Below are 21105 nucleotides of genomic sequence, written 5' to 3' on the forward strand. Positions count from 1 at the left end.
ATTGAATTCTATTCATGCACGTTTGAACCCCCACTTTGCCACATTATTTGGCGACGCGAATCTGTTGCGCAGAAGGATAGTTCGTTACGGAAAATCGGAATGTAAAGATGTTATCTTTCCGCGTAACATTTTTTAAAGGTGTAATATCATCGTTTCATCGTGTTCATCATTTTACCTATGTTTAACTTAACGTACGTTTTTACTTAATAATTTTTTGAATGTTATAATTTGTATATATATATATATATAAATTATCTTTCTTTCTTTAATCTTTTTGAACGATACTATGAGCTTTCAAACCGACATTTTGCCTCGATTATTTTTATATAATTTGTTTCTTTTATACATTTATTTGAAAGCTTTGTTTTTCTTTTGTGTAGATTACAAATTGATTGCGGAAGAATGCTTGAAATATTAGGAGAACGCCACGATGATTAACGATGTCTAACATATTTTCATGGAAATACGGTAATGTTTGATATATTTTAATGGAAGTAGAAGTATTTATATATTCGTTTACTTATTTTGTTCAATGATTGATATATATTTAATTAGTATTGAATCATTACGGATATATATTGTATATACATTAATTTCAAGAGGGGACGTAACGGTTAGGAAATATTCAAATTTTCAAGTCTTTAGCTTGTCGTGCTGTGACGTTAGATTCCCAGCAACTGGTTCCATCATTGACTAACAGATGGTTCCATCTATTCAACAGTCGATACAACAGATCAAACTTTTCATATGATGATAATTTTATTTTCGTGATCGATCGGTATCGCAAAAATTTCTTTAACTCTCTTACCAACAGACAACAATATGCAACAATTATAAACTAATTAATAACTAACTTCAAAATTTAGCCGTAGCTAATCATAATTAAATCAAATTTAATATTGTAGTAGAGAATTTACAATTATCTTCTTCTATCAAAAATATCGTAACTATTCAAATTTTGATTTTACATAGCATTTAATTCTATCTTTCATGCAATTGTATCCCTTTCTACTTCTCAAATAATTCAATAGGAAATAAACGCAGTATATTATCAAAATGAACGGTAGGACAAAGATCGCTATCGTTCCGTAGTAATTTATCAACGATATATCGTGGCCGTAGTAACGTAAATGTTTCGATTTAGAAAATTTGATCACGTGCTCCACATTCCATATAGCACGATCCATTGGTTTTACCAGTTCGTCCTTTATAATTTCCGACATTTCCTTCATATTGTTATAGTATCTGTAAATATAATATATCAGTTTTATAAATTTTCGTCAATGTTCGAAGTTTCTATTAAGAAATTTGTAAAGTGAGTTTGTATATCTGCGTGAGTTTAAAAAAAATCGTTCCGCGATAAATGAGAAACTCACGTTTTATTTTCTATGACTTGGGTGATAGTTCGCACGATGGATTCTTCGGTGACGGTATCGATGTTCAGTGTGAGTCCGATACCAGCATCCAGAATTTTACGCGCGTTGAAAAGTTGATCTCCGAAAAAGGGAATGGCCACTACCGGCACAGAATAGTGCACCGCCTCTTGCAACGACTGCAATCCACCTTGCATCACGTAGACCATTACTTTCGGATGTGCTGTATATAGAGAAGTAACGTTCGTATATACCTCGAATCGAGTAGAAATAAAGCAACGTTCTCTTACGAATATCAGCTTCAAGTTTTGAGATTCTACCCGAGAGTGTAGAGTAATGTTTTGGAAACAAAAAAGTATGTCGAATTTTTGAGGTAATTGCGTATTTTACGTATGTCGAGCAAATATTTCGAAAGTTGTATTACTTGTATGAACTCGTTTTAAGCAGCGAAGAATAACGTTTTTTAACAACTGGTACTAGTAAAACAGCGTAAAATATAGAAATCTGAGAGAGCGAAGCTCACGGTTTTAAAATTTCAATGGTGAGATTAAATTTCGGTGGTGAGATTTATAAACTTAAGTGGAAATGTGAAAACTCGGAGATCTAAACGTTTGAGAATATGTAAAAATTCGTTATTTCGTGAAAAAAATTTAGAGTCCAAAGAATTTGGAAATTGGGTTGAATCCTACACTTTGAGAAACAAGGGAGGACTCGTCGAGTATCAAGACAGAAATATCAACGTGTGGAGAAACAACGTTTAAGAGCATCGGTTTGTTTCGTTTATTTTTATCACGGTGGTTCGATCGTTATCTCACGACGGTTAAAATCGTCGTTGACGATCAGAAGGTGGAAACGTATTACAGGAAAGTTTCATTGAAATCCGACGTGTTGAATTTTGGAACTACGTGAACCGTAATAGGCAATTGAATTGAAATTCTCATTATTTGCATGGCGCCCACCAGTTACATTTCGCATTCCTACCCATAATACGCTTTCTACACAGCAGGGTGGGATTTAGAGGAAGGGATGGCGAACGTAACCTGTCTATCAATGTATACGAAAGTTTGCGCTTGCTTGCATTTGCATCGGGTCCGGGCGTTACCGCGAACGATGCGGAGTTGTTTGTCAAAATTTCCCGAGAGAATTTTCCGCCGTGTCATGAATTATCTTTTCGCTTCGCTATGAATCCTCCTGAATTGTCCTTTTCCCTCGAATCAATAGAACATCCTCGTTTATCTTTCCCCGATCGCGCCCTCTGGGGCTTACAAAATACACTGGCAATTAACGTTTTGTAATAACGAATTCGAGCGATACTCGAATATACTTCTCCCTACTTCAAATTAATTTTCAAACGTACGAATTTCCGTCGAATTTATAGGCTCGTGCGTCTGACTTTCGATTCTCGAATTCGTTTCGATTCGAGTTGAACTTTCGTACGAAAGAAAGCATGGAGTGAAATTGTATCGCGCGCGACTCGCTTTCGATCATTTGAAAAAAACGAGCGTGGACGAGGTCGTTACAGAGCACTTGCTTACCCGAGAAAATTAACATCCCTTCCAAATGAAAGGACCTGCAAAGTCGGCAGCAACTTCATTAAGTATCTGCGCCGAGCCTCTGCTCGCCGTTGAATCCTGTTTAACGAACAGACCGTCGGCGACGAGTTGTGTATGTAAATCAAACGCAAAATACGATAATTAACGAACAAACACGTACTTACGAGCGCCGTAGACAATTACGTAAGAGGTTTCTTATCTCGCGCTAGAGAAACGAAACGGGAGAGAGAACAGAAAGGGGAAAAGATAAATAAAAAAAGAAAAAAAAAATCTCTAATGATCTCTAAAGAGAAGTCTCGTGTCTCGTGTTCGTGAGGGAATCAAAGAGAGTACTATATAGTAATACCCAGCGAGTACAACTCGTTCTGTTCATCGGTTTATCAGAACCGGAATAATTTGACCGAGGCATAAATTATCCGTTCGTTACGACGCGATTAATCACGCTTGTTGTTTCCCCGTCGCGTTAATACTCCTCGAGGCGTTTTCATCGGCTCGGATAACGATTCTTGTGCGCGCACGCGAAACGACGACGTCCAGAGGCGAGGCTATAAAACGAACATATCCCGAAGCGGTCAATCTAAGTCTCGGTCAAAGGAGTGGACCGAGAGGAAGCGCAGGGTCTTCGAGGCTTGGTCTTCAGTAGCCTTACCGAGAATCGCTTTCTGGGGTGCCCACTTCACAAATTTGATGTTGGCTGGATGAATGGCCATGTCTCCGGTGTGTTTCCATAGAACTCTTTGCCGGAGCGAGCCAAGCGCGTTGAACAATGCGGTCAAAGGGCCGACTGGCAACTGATGAGTTTGCAGATTCGAGCCTAAGGAGAAATAGATCGCCCCGTGCTCCGCCTTGTCTAGGAATTCTTCAATGTCCTGTCGAACGTTAATTTTTATTCTGTCGATATCGTTTGTCGTCGGGATCGACTTCCCATTCTGCCAGTTTCACAATTTCATCTCCGATTCTCAAGAAACGAGACGGCCAAAAGTATCGGTATCGCGAGTAGCATTGTTCTCAAACAATTCTAAGAGAGATAAATTTCAAATCTTCTTCCGTGTAAAAACGGAGAGGAAACATCTTCATCCACGCACTTCCAGTTATTATCGCTGAGGTGTATTCGTAAAAGTTAGATCAAGACATAATGACATACGCGTCTCACGTGGAGTAGAAGGTATTAATTGCACCGGGCTGCACGACCGTCTGGCAAAGCGAGCGTGCACGTGGACGGCGGCGATCACGTTTTGCATCTCAATGTTTCGCGTTGCGAAATTCCCACGTGACACGGGCGCAACTGCGCATTTCGAGGAACGAAAACGTATCTAGAAAAACGTGCTTCGACGGTCGGATAATTCTCGTCGATGTGTCAGGCGGTTAGAAAGGGCTAGGGTTTAGGGTTCGAGGATCCACGTCGGCGATTATTCGAAGAAGATGGAAAGAATAGGCGTACGGTACGGGGAAAGCTGGCACGAAAAAACGACACCGGTATCTAGATTCCCTCTCTTGTCGGAGAGGACGTACTGGAGAGGCTGGGAAATACCTTTCGGGAAATATTTTCCCTGGCAGCGCGTGGGCGCGCGGAGGGCAAAAGGAGCGACGGTAAATAGCAATGACCTTTACTTTCGCGTCGCGTTGCCGAGCCGTAGGTAAACTTTCCCCTATACCGGTTACCTGCCAGAGAGTGCTACGTATTTTCCCCCGGAGAAATCATTCCTCCCTCGCTCGCGGTATACGGCTCTACCCCTTGCTGCGGCAAAACTGCGCGAAATAACGCCGCGCGTCCCGCAAGGAATAATACCTGTAATCGTTGGCTGAATTTCAGTTTCGCAATATCGTCTCTTGTTGATCCGTCGTTCGATTAATATCATCGAATTAATACCACGATATCCACGCCGTTAGATCAGAAGCTTTTCACGAACGCTGTGAATTTGCCAACGAGTGGCCAAGTTTCACCTACCAGCCAGCAGGATCGTACGCTTTTATACTTTAATGGGGAAGTTTAGGAATTCCTTGTCGATACCTTGGGCAAGGTTTCCCTTTTCTCCGTGATCTGGAGACTGTGAACCTCGATTACGTTTGGCAGCAGCGGTTTCGGATATCCGAATACGTGATTGTTTCCCAGTATCACCAGGCTAAAGTTTCTGTCCATGTCCTCGATCGAGACGTCAGGCATCCACTTGTTAACGATCTCTTGAGCCCTAGGTAAATGCCAGTACTTGTAGTATATCCTGGTCCACGTCGTGTAAAGGATGTTCCAGATACGCTCGTCCAGGCTCATTTTGTTCGTGAAAGGATAGGCCATATCCGGGTTCAAAAGCGGGTCGTCCGGGTTCCCTGCAGGTGAAAACACAACGTGTACATCCGGCAACATTCGGGAGAAAGGAACACTCGTTTGCCTTTTTTTATCGCGTAAAGAAACCAAACGATCAGGTAGCGTGTCTCTGTCTCCTTATTTTTCATCTGATACGAAAACCGGATTAAAGCACTACCGAGCGCGACTCGTTCTTTTTCACGGAGACTCTGTCTTCTCGCCCCGATTGCTCGCACTTTCTACTTTATCGACAATTTATGTCAATTTCCGGCTCGGTTAACGACATCCCGACCGAGCGACCAGAGACAGTAGAAAAAGACGTCGCGAACAGAACGTGGTCTGACCGTGGTCCGGCTCTACTACTACGAATCGTGTTTCTTTTTCGATTCGTATTTTCGGCGGCGCTTACCGACGGAGTCCATGACGTACGGCAAGTTCCCAACGCTCAGGAATCCAATTAGAACCGGCGAATTGTAATGCTTGACGAGGGCGTAATAGCACTGGTACCATAACTGTTCTATAATCACCGCGTCGAAACTCTTGTTCCTTCTAGAAAAGAAGAGAAAAAAAAAAAGAAAAAAGAAAAAAGAATGAAAGGAAAAGGAAAGAGCATCGTGTCGCGATTTCGAGATTAGCTCGCAACTAGGGGTGTGCGGGTATCGGAAAAGTCGGGTAGTGCTTGGCTCGACTCGGGAACTCTAAAATCTATAATATTCGTATATTATATACCCGAATATTACGTCGCGAGTCGGGTGATTTTTCAATCGGATTTTACACTTATTCTTTCTTCGATTTTTATTGGTTTCAATTGAATTTACAATATCGCTGCCATTGTCAATGATAAAAAAAAAAACACGCATAGTAAGAGTATTCAGTCCGCATTTACTCAACGACATAATTAATGCAGCTTCTATTATGCGATTCTATTAAACGAATGCTTGAATAATGATTTTCGATTGATTGTAAAGTGTAAATTATATTACTTTTTCGAGAAAGTATGTTTTCTAAAAATAAGTTAGCCTTTCTCTGTTTATGCGGAATAGGAAAAACTATCGGTTTTGTTAAGTTACACAGCCGCAAGGTATCACGAAAATTCTACATCGTCAGTAAACACGAGCAGTCTTGAGTGGTTTTCGACGAAGAGTTCGGAAATAAATAGAAAATAAAATTCACAGGAAACTCGCGTATACAATGTATACTAAATTGACTTAAAAGAAAAAGATGCATGGATAACTGCAACGACAATATCAAGTGCTCTTGGCGACTCTCGGCTTTCGATCGACTAAAAAGGAAATCCAAATAAAAGAAGGCTTATTGTCAGATACCGGCAACGTTGTAACAGCCACGCGAACAAAATTAATACCCCAAAAAGTTGAACAATTATGTTTTCTTCACAGTAATTTAAAATAAAATAGTTTTCATATAATATTATCGACTGTTTTCTTTACTTGTGGATTTTTAAAATTCGATTTCACTTATATAGAATACAAAAATATTTATAAATTTGAAAGAATAAATGTAAAATCCGAAAAATTATCACCCTGACCAGTGATGTAATATTCGGGTACCTGAAGTATATTATAGATTTTTCGGGTACCCGAGTATCACAAACTTTCGGCACCCGAAATGTCGCATACCCGCACACCCCTACTAGCAACCGATGAAGTCGTTCCAACGCGATGGAATTACTGTAATTTCTCTGGCCGGTTGTCGTTTCTCCTCCCTGTCGAGTAAACGGCAACGGCAAGCAACGTCCGCGGCGTGATGCCGATAATTTTCTACGGCTCACGGGAAAAAAATTTCGTCGGCGCGCTTTCCCTTCGATTATTCCCACTGTTTAACGAATTTACGAAACGAAACTTGTCTTTACTCCATCGGTCGCACGCTGATCAACACTGTCGCAAAGAGAATATCTCGTATTACGAAATTAGGTTCTCGATGGCCGGGCTGAACAATTGCTCCTCGCACAGCTCGTTCGCCTCTCGCATGTTCTTCCGCAGAATGGTGAACGCTCCCATGTGCCTACGAGAGAAAAGAATGATCGATGCTTTAACGAATTCTCTTTTTAAGGACGAGAGAATGCATACCTCAGGTTAGTGCAGTCTGCCTTTCGGTAGGAAAACGACAGATCGACGTCCTCGTAGTTCTTGATCGGCTTCTGAAACATCGTACTCCCTTTTAGATGAATTTCCACGCCTGGCGAACTTTTCACTTTGGCTGAAATTTATCACGCAGCTCCTTGGAAAGTTTCGCGTTTTGTTTCAATCACTGCGGGACACGTTTCAATAAAAGGTACAAGCATTTCAACGACGGACAAAAGAAGCGTGAGAAATTAATTTGCAGAGAAGCATCTTTACTTGGCTTAGTTTTTTCAACGATGACCAGGTAGTATGGTAAAATCGTCGATTGGTAAAAAATTTTGCGTTCACAATCCTATCGCGCCTCTGTCGTAGAGGATTCGTGAGAGTTTCTCGATTTACACATATCGTGGAATTCTTGATTTCTCTGGAGGAAAATGAAGAAAGAAAGGAAGAGAGAGAGAGAGAGAGAGAGAGAGAGAGACAAAGGAGAGAGAGAACGAAAAACGGCGAGCATCGGGTCACAAAGAGATGCGTTTAACAAGAAGAAATGTTAGTAAGGGTAAATTGAAGCCGAAGGAAGTTTGCGTAACTTTGAACCGGAGTTTATGGAGAGGGTAAAGGAGAGGGACACGAAAAGGGATCGGGGTCAGAGAAAAGTGGAAGCAGAGCGAGACAAGAAGAGAAAGAAAAGTAAAAATGAACTGCCGGGGCGAACGTGGGAAGAAGGCACGAGAGGTACGCGTGGCCGAAGTGGAGCGTAGAGTCAAACACCTATTCTCGAGATATCTTCCCGAACTTTTCCCTACCGGTCTTACGCGATATTATTGAATTATTAAACCATCGTTATAACCTTGTTAGAAGTGTTTTCGCGCCTTTTTTACTAACTTCCCCAACGCTGATAAATGACGATAGTTCTAACGCGATTGTATCGCGTATAAATTGCCACACTTTACCGGGTAATGGTTAAAACTGTTTCTAACTCGATGAAATTTCTCTTCGTTCTTCGAGCCGGGAGAAAGAAAATGAAAAAGAGAGAAAGAGAAAAGAATCGAAAAAGCGAAAAATCGAGTGGCGAACCGAGGCAAACACAGCGGGAGAATCGTGGGAAAATCGAGGAATCATCGAGCGATTTGTTGATAGATCATTTGAGAACAGCCAGGTGAAAGTATTCAACAAAGACAGAGAGAGAGAGAGAGAGAGAGAGAGAGAAAGAAGGAAAGGAAAATCGCACTTACCTTTGACGGAATGGTCGATATCATGGTGACGTTGTGTCCACGAGCCGCCAAAGCTTTCATCAATGCTTGAAAGGGTTGTTGGTGGCTGTAGCTCGCGCTGGGACAAATTCCGAGGATGTTGAATCCAATGGCGGGCGAGAATTGACGAAAGAGTAAAAGCACCAACGGCAGAGACAACATCTTGTACACACCGAGCCACCGTTGGCCCACCGACGTATATTTCGAGATACACTCGAGCCACAGACGAGAAATAGTCTTTCAATTTTTTAAACGAGAATCGAGGCTGCCGGTGTTACGCCCTTTGTAGGAATTTCTAAAGGGATCCTACCAGGCAGAAGCCGGGGTGAGGAGGAGGGGCAGAGGAGCGGAGAGGAGAGGCCAAAGAACGATCTTTCCCGTGAAAAATTCACAGCATGTTTCACGATCAGTTTGCTCGGGGCCACGATAAATAAGTGAACCGCTTGTACATCGGTCGCGTGTTCCTCGCACGGCTTGCCAGAGAAATAATGCAAAGCCGGTCTTCGTCTAGTGATAGATATTTTTATACACAGGCAACGCGCGTGAAACATAAAGGCGTCATTCACACGGTACGGAGCATTTCACGGAATCTATTAACTTATCTCTTCAACCAGTTTTCTGAGAAGCAACTTGTACGAAGGTCGCGATAGGCCTCTTGACCGCGTACAACGACTGTTTCAGATTTTCGGTAATTTGACGAAGCAAATGTATCATGCTAGGTTGCTGCTTTTGAATAATAAATTTTGGTCAGAAAATTGATAAGCACTCTGCGTAATGGACGAGCATTTAAATAAACTCGCCTGTTAAATTATTGAATTGCGTAATATTAAAAATATTGGCTACAGTTCATGGAACCTGAACCTGTTTTATCTTCGAAAACACAGAGGGTACTACCGAGAAAGAGGCGATTGTTCGTGAAAGAAAGGCGACATCGTTCTCGTCCGATGGAGTTTCGAAATTCACGTGTAAATTATGAGTCGGCCGTCGGAAGCAATAATAAGAAAAGGCAACGTGGAGAGGATGGAGTGAAAAAAACGTAGAAGGGAAAAGCGTCGGGTGGAGACGAATCACCGAGAGTCGCGCCATTAGCTTCGATGTACGCTTCTGCCTCGCCGTCAGGAGAATGGCTCGGTTCAGCGTACGGAATGATGCGGTCGCCCGGGCCGGTGGAAAAATTGGTCCACCATCTCTAAAGAAAAGTTTCGACCGAGAAAAATGTCATCCGTTCTCGCGAGGACTGCGCTGCTTTTTCTCCCTCGCCGATTCCGCCTGCGTAACAATATCGCAGCCGTGTAAATACGTAACGACGATCGCGCAACACGCAGGTGCTTTCACGCTCCATCGACCAGTTGTTATACTATACGGTGTAACGTTGTTCCATTCCGCTCCCCCGCTCGACAAAAACAGAAAAATGAAAAGGGGCGGGGGGAGGGAAAGAGGGAGAAGGTACGGGCCAAAAAAAAAAAAAAAAGAAAGAAAAAAAGAACGAGAAAGAACGAAAGAATTGACTCACTGGCCCGTGAGCCCGTGTCGTGTAAATCGTTAATTAAAAACTTGGAACGCGTTACGTCATTACGCGCCGCGCAGATAAACGTTTCAGGACGAAAACAAAAGATTTTTGCATGGCTGGCGTAACTGCGGGCTTAAACGCGCCGCATTACTTAGAGTCGTAATAATACCTGGGATACGAGAAGAGCCTCGTTAATTCGAGATATTGTGCGCGCCGGTGCATCGTAAAGGCGCGTCGTTTGTGTGTTGCCTGAAAAAAAAAAAGTCACGGGGACTCGTCCCTTTAATCGGTACCCCCATTTGCCGGCGGCCATTCCTCAAGGATAATCGTCCCTACCGTTAATTCTCACGACATTTGCAACATCTTCCGGCGCTCGCGCGCCGCTAGTTGCCGTTTACCACAAAATACTTCTCGCAAACGATCGTTACTTCCAGTGCTCGCTCTTCCGGAAGGAGACGGCACCGGCGCGGTCTCGTGAACGTTGACAAGTTAGACATTCCGGAGCACGTTAATAAGCTTGCGTTATACGACTTTAAAGAGCCTCGGCCAGACGCGCCGCGGGATGGCGGGAAATTTCGAATCGCGTGTCAGAATCAGATGCGTCTGATAAGGGTTGAAAGCGGTTGCTGACGGCTTGAGGGAGCTGGCTCGTCTTGAAACTCGACGACAGGTCAGAAACGAGAGTACTCGCGACGGGTCGACGCGACGGGTGGAAGAGGAGACACCGAATTGTCTAATGAACGGTGTTCAGACAAACTGTTTCCACGTCAAAGTCCACGTATTTCGATACGGGCTATCGAGCCGCCTTATCCATCTTATCGGGATGTTTCAGAAACGCGTGTCGTAAGGTGACGTAATACGATCACGGGCTAATTCGTATCACGCGAATGATTTATTCCTCGCAAAGCCGAAAAGATGCGGGCGATTAGTAGCGTAGATAGCTCGCGAGATTATCGACAGTATCCAATATCAATACGCGAACGACAGTCGCTGCGTTTGGAGGAAATTCGCTTGTTTGAACACTTCGTTGAGCGATCGATCAATTTGAAACACTTGGTATATCTGTCGTTCGTAGTTTAAATTACTCTCTGAATAATCCGACGTATCTTCGAGCAGGATATATGACAGGGGCGAAAGAGAAACTTAGAGGTTTAGCCGATAGATGGGGAGAGAGAGAGAGAATGGTTAGAGAGAGAACGCGATGGAACGAGGACAAGATAACTCGTGTGCCCCCTCTTGTCAGGCCGCAACACGAGCCACGGTTTAATACAATGCCGTCGAGAAACGACGGTGGCGAGAGAGAAACAGAGGCTTAACACGTGGAAAGAGCGGCCAGAAGGTATTTCGAGACGAAGAGAGGGAATTCAGCCCCGACAGCAAAATGCTGCGTGTGTCACTAAGTAAGCGTCTAGATTTGCTCGTCCTTCTCCCACCTTCTAGAAAAGCCAGCAGACTGGCAGAGGATGTGTCAGCTTCAGCTGTGTATGTTTTGCGAGATCCCTCCTCAGTTTCTCGCTCGTCTCTTTTCGTTACGTTTCTCCGCCTCCTCTTGTGCCTTCTGTATCCCTCTGTATGCCTCTCCCTTCATCCACGAGACGTACATCACCGTCTCTTTGTCATTCGCGCTCACAGTTTCTATCGTCCGATTGTATACACGGCATCCACTTGCCATAATCCAGCCTGCTTTCCCTCTTGTCCGTTCGCTCCCCCTTTCTCGTTGTTCCTTCCAGACGACCTCCAGCAGAGCCATCGGAAAAAGACACAGGCAGAGAGAGAAAGAAAGAGAGAGAGAAAGAGAGAGAGAGAGAGAAAGTTTTTGCGAGGACGCTTGTGCGACCAAAATTTAGGATATCCACGGCTAGCTTCGGATAGCAACGCTAGCTCGAAGAAACGTTACTCGGCGCGTTCGCTTGTCAGAAATTTTGTTAGGCTCTTCTTGCCACGTACTCTCGTCTCATGGTTTTCCCCGGTTTTCCCGTAAACAGATCGCGGAAGATTAGTAGATCGCACACGGATGCCGTCGTATTTTAACGTAAGGTTTTAATCGCTTTCTCGTGATGTATATACACATATACAACCAGCCGATCTCGACTCGAACCAAGATGCAAACTTGGAAGTTTCTCGATGTTTTCTAAATCTTTCGTGCAATTACGCCCCGAAGAACCTCGTCGATGCACGTCCATTAACTTGAGGAGAGCCTCGTCGAGCCGTGTAAATCGTCGTTTCGCTCATTAACAAGTGTGCTCGGTGGCGCGAATCATTCCATTCACCCTCCAACACACAGCCGAGGTGGTAGCGCGCACGTTTACGAAACGGTGGATGCTGATGCAGGCATCGTTCGGTGTACGCTGTTCTGCGCAACAGGAACTTAAGTACCCGTGATTAGAGTTCCCGCGGGAGCGTGCTAGGGGCTTAAGGCGTCCGCAGGTACACGATTATATATGCCCAAGTACATATTTCCCACGCGTATGGTTTCTTTACGAACTGCTAGATGAGTTTACGGGGCGGCTAATGAAATTATTTCTGGTCACCGAGCGCCATAATCGTGTCAGGAGAACTTTCCACGTTTCTGTGCCGCGACAAGGGCCATCCGGCACCGGAACGTTTTCGCATGGCTCTTTGCGCTTCTCCCGCAGGCGGCCCCAAGCCCACCGAAAGATAAATATTTGCGAGCCCTCCACTACGCTTTATGGAATATTTTTTGCCCGTCTCTCTGTTCCCCTCCTATCCCACTCCCCTTTCGCGTATAATCATCGCGATCTTCTCTCGGCCGCTTGGCAAATTTTGCCAGGCCCGTGTTGCGAGCAAGCCATCCGTATTCTCTTCCACCCTCTTTCCTTCCCTTCCCCGTTCATCTTTCCCCTTTGCACCTTCCTTCACCCACCTCGCCGATGATATTCGTTTCTCGAGTCCGAGTTCGAGCATTCTTCAGAAGCGGCAGATTTCCACGGATCGCGTCCAGCGAGGCGTGTTAATTCCCTCGGCGATCTTCTGTAAATGTCTCGCTTCCATCTCGTTTTCTCGAAATCGGTGGCGGCGGCGGTGGTGGTGGCGGTGGTGACGCGCGAAGAAACGAAACGACGGCGGAGAATCTCGACAGAGGGGAGAGATGCAGCAACTTTTACTTTTTGTACCCGCGATAACTTCGTTGTCCCCCGTCTCCTCTCCTCCTCGTACCGATAGATCCGATTTCGCTCTTCCTCGAAGGCGAGCTACTGCCTTGGCCTTTGCTTCCGTGTCTAATCAGAAAACACGAAACAAATCTCAAAGGGATGCACGCTGCTTCGGACGCGGCGTAGAAAGTGCGAGCCCGAAACTTTCCGACAGATAGAAAGAGAGAGAGAGACAGGAAGTAAGTGGGAGTGGAAGGGGGAGAAGCGGTATCGAACTTCTATCGAGAAAACGTTCCGCGCACTTGATCCATTTACAGGATGAGCTCTCTTTGGCGTAGGTAAAAATAAGAAATCGATGGGAACGCGCGGGAAACTCCTTTCTTCCTCTCCGCGCTGCCCCCGTGCTTCTTCGTGTTCGCTCTTGCCGCGCCACGCCTCGCCGATCTTGCTCCGTTCGTGTGTAGGCCACGTCGAAACTCCAACAACGTGCTCGGAACGATCCGTGCTACGTCACGGGAATAAAGACTGCTCGAGCAAACGATAACGGCAACGGAGAAACAACAGCGGGAAACCCGCACTCTGTAATTCAAGGTGCACGTTCGCTCGGATACTCCAATCGTTATTGTCATCGTTGCCATAACGTTATTATTCTTGGGCGTCGTTAGAAAACGAAAGGGGACCGCCGCAGAGGAATAATATTATCCCGAAGCTTCTGTCTCTTTCTTTTCTTTGTTTCTTTCGTTTCTTTTCCACCTCTTCTTCCTCGTCATCCTGCTTCTCACTGTCGAGCAGTTTATTAAATCAAATTTAAAGGATTTGTCCGTCTGCGTTCCCTTTTTTTTCTTGCCTGGTAATTTTGATTTACATTCTCGGTGCGTTCGAGATTCTCGAGACGTTCGAAGTCTCTTTGGCGAATCTTTCCCGACGACGGTTTCCCGGAATTTGATCGTTGCGAGATAGAGCAGAACGGTCAAATACGGGTGTAATAAAGTATCCAACGTTCCAAAGTTTTCAACGTGGAAAATTAAAAAAAAAAAAAAAAAAAAAAAGAAACAAGGTTGACAAGGCGAATCGATCAATTAATTTCACTCGAGAGTATCTCGACAGCGTGTACCAGAGTGCGAGCCATCCACTCTCGCCTCGTTATTCGCGAAATATCCCGCAAGACATATTACTCCCTTTTTTAATCTTTCTCTGGGCTCGACGCGTCCCGCTCTTTATCGCGTTGTATCTCTTCGGGTGCACGCATTGTGCTTCGCATTACAATATTGCGAACTGCCGCGGTGTGACCGAGAGAGAGAGAGAGAGAGAGAGAGAGAGAGAAGCGAGATTCTCGGAAAAGCCAGAGAGAAACAGCGAGCGTGGAATATAGAAAAAAAAGGAAAAAGAGGAGAGAGAGAGAAACAGAGAAAAGAAAGAGAATGAAAGAGAGAGGGAGGGAGAGAGAGAGAAGAAACGAGTGACAAACAGAACGAACACGTTGTTCCCGGAGAACGTGTAGGATGAGTAATGAAACGGTCAGAGACAGAGGTTCTCTAATCCCGGTGGATATAAGATGAAATCGTTCAGGGAGAGGATAACGGCCGATAAACCTAACCTAAACTAAAGAAAATCCGTGATCGTTACTACGGCAGCATCGCCATCGTTTTTAGATTAGCCTTCGACCAAACGTCGAAGATATTCCTTCGTCACGCGAAAACTTAAGAATTCGAATCGATCTCGCCCGAGATCGTGTTTAACACGTTCACTGCCACGCACTTTTTATATGGTTCGCTCAATATAATTTCCATTATTCTTAGCGTATAATGGTAAAATATTAAATATGATGAAATAAAATCATATTCAACAGTGTACGAAGAAAATAAAAATCTGTACAAGGAAAGTGACTACATACTGCAAGGATTGCGACGGTCAGCCCCATTTCTGTCTAAATTGTTTTGATACAGTACATCGGAATATTTAATTTTGTGAAACATTATGTTATTATAAAAATATCTAGTTGTTAATGTCGCCGCTGACTGTAAAACACTCAGTCATTAGAAACTTACTGATCCTGATCAGTTTCAAGAGTCTGAAACGAATCGTGTTTCAGATCACGGCTAATAAAAAGTATTTAAAGCTGTATCGTTTAAGGAATAGATGTGTTAATTAAGAAATCTAAATATTTTACTTCAAAACCATCGCTTCAACTTAAAGGTGACAGTTAAATAGTGCACTTTTTTATTGCACAATCTTCTCTGCTTATTTACGTTGTTCAAAATTTTACAAATTGGTTTAAATAAGATAAATATCATAAACTAAAAGAAGTTAGCAGGTTGATCGCCGTGTTAAACTCTTCGTAGATTTGTGTCTCGCGACGATCGTAAAAAAAATATATATCCACCGCGTCGCGTTTCCTCCTCGAGGCTTTCTTAAACGCTTGAATGAACGTCCCCCGGCATTAGCAACGAGTTAACCGCCAACGAGTTGAACATGGGGGCGAAATTATAGGTAGCACGGCCAACAAATCGACGACAAGCAGCAATCCGTGGATTCGGCCTCGGAGGACGGTGAGGCACGCGAAGAGGGAGGGACGCGAAATTTTGTGGCGCGCTCGTTGAATCAACTTAATTAAACTCCTTAATCCATTTCTATAACGTCTTAATTTCGTTTCCCAACGAAACTGCCGAGTTCTTCCATGCGAGCGGCGGGGAACTTCTTCTTCAGTTCGGGCGTATTCGCGTGTCAGTTTCCGCATTAGGATTCAACAGCGACGAAAGCGCTCGCTCGGAAAATGAAATATCGTTTCGCATGGAAACTGGATTAACCGGCTATCGATCTTGGGATTACCCAAGTATATATATATATATATATATTTAAAACGACGCGTCTGCAGAAAAAAAGAATGAAGATTTATTTGTCACACCTGTTCTCAGTTATTTTGTGTCATGTGAACGCCAATAGCGAATAAAGCAATCCTCATTTGTGCACGAACGATTCGAGACTTGACCTTCGAATCGCGCTGCATGTACGAATCATGCACGCTCTGTCTGAGTATGACGGACGTAACCTACTTGAATCTAAGACGCGACGCGTTCAGACAAAATCGCTTGTTTGTCATCTATTTCCGACCGTGTGTTGTCGAATCGCCCAACTAATCCTCGATTACGCGCTTCAAATCTCGCGTTACGAACGCGCGTATGTTCGCTGCGTCTGACCGTGATAGGCACGATCTACTCGAACCTAAACCTTGGCGAGAACTAGCGCCGTATATCATCTATCGATTAAAACAAATTCAACGTTTGATGCGCGAGAGGTTCTATTCTAATATGGCAAAGATATTTAATCCTAAATAAACCTTACTATACTAAACCTTAAAATGAAAAGGTATGGTGATAAATTCATATACAGTGTGTAGAAAGTATAACAAAAGTTCAGTGTGAAGCAAGAAATGTGACGTAGGATCATGCGTTGAATTGTACCCATATCTTACTAGATTATTAGAGCTTAAAGTTACTGTTAAATTTTTAGTATGTGCAATTCAATTCGAATAAATAATATTGGCTTGTAATGTAGTGTAGTTCGGTGTTTTAATTATTTCAATATACTTTCGGAGAAATGTACGCTGACGAAAAATTTCGCCGTGACGGTTGCGATTCAAAGTCTGTCGTAACCAAGGGGTTAAGGAATCGATCGTGAATATTCATTTTTTATTCATTTTTATGATAAAATATATATATATCGTTGAACAATTCCATTTTTTTCGAATCGGCTGGAAAGTCGGAGCATTTACACGGAATGACGTGACAATTCGTTAACGCGCGAGTCCCTCGGGACGGTTTAGGTAATGTATATTGCACAACCTCCATCGGCGTAACTGCGCGTTCCGCGTTCCATTCACGTATCTCTCTTCTCCTTCTCTTTTCTCTTTCTTCCCTTTTTCGTTCTCTTCCAGCCCCTTCCTCCATTTCATCTGTTTCGTCGCGTTATTTCCGCCTCGGCATCTCTGTTCGTTTAAATATCATTCCATCGGCAGCCGTTTGGAAGATTGATCAAAGAACGACGATTAATCTTTTGACTGCGGCACACTTTCGGAGCGAACCATTCTACTGTTAGGCGCTGCGACTAGTTGTCGACTGACTATTGACCAAAACAGTATCTGGAGATTTGATACTATTCTTAGAGATTGAAAAAATACATAATTGCAAATAAATTAGAAATATTCAGTATTTGATCTATTTTAAGTGGTTTTCTAGTTTTCTATTTTTAATTTACTTAGTTTGCACATTCCTTTAATAATAATTCTTAAAAAAAAAAACAGCAAAATTGATAATAAGGAACAAATTTATTTTATTTTACGCCTTTTTAGCAGTGAAAGGGTTAAAGATCTTGAGAATCGAACGAAATTCGAAATCGCGTTGGTTATAAAATTTTCAAAGAGAGATAGAACAACGGATCGCAGAGACATAAATAGACCGGAAGAATTAAAGTTAAACGCGGTATTCTCCTGTTTTATGAACGCTCAACTGTCGCTCGATGGAAACGGCGAATTCTCGCCGGAAATTTGCCGAGCGCTAGCATTTATTATTCTATTTATTGTAATGATTTAGGTCGCATCGCGTCTGCGTTAATACGATTGAAAGTCCCTGTGTTTACGCGACGCTGGATTATGGCTGAATTGACTGCACGTCCACGCAGTCAATTCAGGTTAATGATTTCACTGTAACGCTCCGTCACTGGACTCGTCGCTCGCACACGCGGTGTAACGCGATCTAATTTTCGGCCGTAATAGCCGCCGCCCCGGATTTGAATTTGCATATTTCTCTACTTTCAGTCGGGATCCGTCGGGCACGCGTTAAAAACCAGCGTGAAGCGTCGTCGCAAGAAGAAAAAAAAAAGAAAAAGAAATGATAAACAGCTTATAGAACCTGTTCCTTCTCTCCTCGCTACGCGTTTCAAAGCTGAGGAACGAAAAAAAAAGAAAGAAAGAAAAAAAAAAAAAAGACGGATCAAAGGATAAACTTGCTCTTGTGAATAGTTAGAGGGCTTTCGCCTAGTTTAATGAAAATGACCGCATCTTGTCACCGTGTCTGACACGTGCGCGCTCGCGCTCTCGTGCGCACGTCTGTATTTGCATTTCGGCGTATAAAAATGTGACAGAGAGTAGTCGGCCATTGGCGTAGCGTGCGCGAAAGCTGGAGAGCCACCATAAAACATCAACGCTGTACATCTTCGTTCACCGATGGTAGTTACTCGTCGTATATATTTTTCGCTTGCACTCCATTGTAATTGTCTCGCGATCGGAGAGTCAGAAAGAAGACTCGCGGCTGAAGCTAAACGAGCTGCCTTTACAAAACTGGGTACAGAGAGTGTCGCGACTCTCTCGATAATCGTTCACATAACATTATTCAAATTCCTTGTACCGGTTGCACTTCTATTCGACGTGCACCCTATAAATCGCGCACACACGATTCGCTATCGATCACCATCGTAGAAAACTGCCTGGCAGGCGGCTGCTACGTGAATTTCGCTCGGCTTACGAATTATTATGATATCGACCAGGGGCTCGGAACTCGTAGAAAACTCGAAAGTTAATGCCGGTTGTTTCCATGGCCTAGATATTGCCGGTGGGTATGTTTAAAACCGTACGCGGATTTGCTCAGAGGGGCGAGATTAGTATCGAGATATTTCGTATCGCTCTCGCGTGTCGCGGATTATTGAATTTTAAATGAAAGAAAAATAAGGAGGGACGCCTTGCGAAATAGTATCGTTAGCTGGGAACAACGACGGCGTTCCATAATTTCGCCGTTTCCCACGCCACTGTTCGCTCAACGGACAAAAGTACACGGACCTGCACATCTAATGTATGAGCAAGATCGTCGTGAAAGAAACATTTCACGCTGATTACACTCTGTCTCCGAGCGTGGCGCGATGTTAGCCTGTCCTTCTGATCTGCGAAGAGTTGCTCTTTAGGAATATTAATCCGAGAGCGCCGCCTCCTTCCATTGAACTTTGTAATTGATTCTGCTGCCGAAACGAGAGAGGTCTAGCCTTGATCGTACAATGGGATTTGTGAATTTGGAATTGAACACTCTTCGCGCACCAAAGTGTATAAGCTACAGCTTGAATCAGCTTTGCCTGATTTATGGACAAATAGAACAATCTGCCGTTTCTAAAATATGCCTCTGATATATCTCTTATTGGATTAATCGTCCTTAGATTCACGAAACACGGTTTAATCTGAAAAGATTCGTCCCCAAACTCTTCGTTGGCAAAAAAAAAAAGAAAAAAAGAAAAAAAGAAACAAAGGAAGATCACTTGCAAATATCTACAAAACGGTAATAAAAGTGGATAAAGGATTCGCAGGAATAAATCACTTGCGGAAGTGCGATCCTTGGAAGCGAAAGAAGAGGAACGCACGATGCATCTCTACCTGAGTAGGAATAATTTCTTTTTCGGTGTTGTCAAAGGATAGGAAAAAAGAAGAGACGGAGAAATAAAGAAAATGCGCGTCTTCGCCCGGGCGCGGAGTTTCATTGATGTTGCATCTGCTAAGAGCTTCCGCCGTTCCTTGACGAGCGAAACTAAAGGGTTGGTCGGACAAGGAAAATAAGCTGCCGCCGGTGAGGATTTTGTTCATTTGCGGCCTACATTACCAAAACGCCTTATTCGCGCGCGTCGCGTCGTTAGCTCTCTCTCTCTCTTTGAAACGCGCGTCGAGTCGCATCGAGCCTGAAAGAACTTCGTCTCCGAATTTCAATATATACCTTATTCCACACGACGTCACACGATATTCTGGAAATATTCACTCCTCGAGTACACAGCTTGGCGCGAAATTTTGACAGCGATCGACTCTTCCATCTGTTCCATCAATATTCCACGTATCGGAGAAACCTGTCGATCAGTTTTCTTCCGCGACGCGTTTCGTTCGACCGTTGCACCGTGCACAAACGTTCGAGCACAATCAATTTGCGGCGTTGGATCTGCACGCGACTGGCGGCACGAGCAGCCGCGATTCTCGAGGTTTAAACAGTTCAGCAACGGAAGTAATTAGAGGAGATAATGCGAGGGACGTAAGGAGTCGGTTCTTCGACAGCGGTTGGGCAAAGGCACGGTTGAGCGAGGATCCCAGCCCGTGAATTTCGACGGCCGGGGAAAAGTGTATACGTTCGGGGTGCCCGGCGGGCACGACACGAACCTGCAGCAGCGCAAGATATTGCTACTCTGTGGCGGTTAGACTTTCTGCAGCTAGAGCATTCACAGTCAAAGGCAATTGCTTGTTTATAGGCAGTATCCAATCTACATTGGGAGGGTGAGAGTACCCGACGCGGAGGTTGGAGGGGAGGAGTTGGGCTAGATGGTGGTGGTATAGCTTGCTACAGGTGCTTGAACAAACAAGATGTAAATTCGCTGCGCCACGGACCACGGAGGAAGCAAGTAATTAGATGCGTTGTTGCGGGGTCCACCTTTGAACTCCTGCTCGGTATTAAGGGCACTGTTCGTCCCCTCTTCCTCCTCCCTCGGCGTGCCCGCGTTGCCGCCCTCATCATTTCCCCTCTTTGACTGACTGTGTTCCCTTCGCTCAAACGGCGCAGCACACGCACCCGATCCTTTATACTGGGCTTCAGGTCCCAAGGTTCGAGGTTACGTTTCCACGCGCGCACGTCCACGTGCTCGATCGTGCGACAACAACACGTAAGGATACACAAATCTCGATCCGAGATGGGCCGCTCAGTCGCTGCACGTTGACCCGGGCTATTGTGCGACGAGAATAGCAGCCAGTTTATTGGTGTTTAATAGCACTGATTGGACGAAGATTGCACTACGTAGGTTTACCTGGGCTCGAACGTACCCACTTCGAACTTTAATTTCGTCAATAACGATATAACGCCGACTTTCTTAAACTAATTACAATTTTCGCGCTGCGATGGCTGTACTCTT

General features: G+C 44.1%; 2 protein-coding genes across 2 annotated transcripts in view; one reads left to right on the forward strand and one right to left on the reverse strand.

Moving 5' to 3' along the window:
- Positions 1–115: 115 nt before the first annotated feature.
- LOC122531679 (UDP-glucosyltransferase 2-like) lies at positions 116–9062 on the reverse strand. Its single transcript, XM_043659786.1, has 8 exons — positions 8545–9062; positions 7316–7386; positions 7152–7250; positions 5638–5777; positions 4938–5251; positions 3576–3795; positions 1377–1596; positions 116–1245 (listed from the first exon to the last, which is right to left on the reverse strand). The coding sequence occupies exons 1-8, from the start codon at positions 8722–8724 to the stop codon at positions 948–950; spliced, it is 1542 nt and encodes a 513-aa protein (XP_043515721.1). The 5' UTR covers positions 8725–9062; the 3' UTR covers positions 116–947.
- Positions 406–21105, forward strand: part of LOC122531690 (protein amalgam-like) — a 238083-nt gene continuing 217383 nt past the window's right edge. Inside the window, exon 1 of the mRNA XM_043659809.1 lies at positions 406–468. Coding sequence (XP_043515744.1) covers positions 441–468 — 28 coding nt within the window. The 5' untranslated portion in view covers positions 406–440. The remainder of the gene's footprint in view (positions 469–21105) is intronic.

This window comes from Frieseomelitta varia, unplaced genomic scaffold (assembly GCF_011392965.1).
Source record: "Frieseomelitta varia isolate USP_RPSP 00005682 unplaced genomic scaffold, Fvar_1.2 scaffold_411, whole genome shotgun sequence".
Classification (NCBI taxonomy): domain Eukaryota; kingdom Metazoa; phylum Arthropoda; class Insecta; order Hymenoptera; family Apidae; genus Frieseomelitta; species Frieseomelitta varia.

Coding starts and splice junctions, on each gene's coding strand:
- LOC122531679 (XM_043659786.1), bottom strand. CDS start 8,724: ATGTTGTCTCTGCCGTTGGTGCTTTTACTCTTTCGTCAATTCTCGCCC. Junction 7,387..8,544: donor TATCGACCATTCCGTCAAAG/GTAAGTGCGATT, acceptor ACGATGTTTCAG/AAGCCGATCAAGAACTACGA. Junction 1,246..1,376: donor CAAGTCATAGAAAATAAAAC/GTGAGTTTCTCA, acceptor TTATATTTACAG/ATACTATAACAATATGAAGG.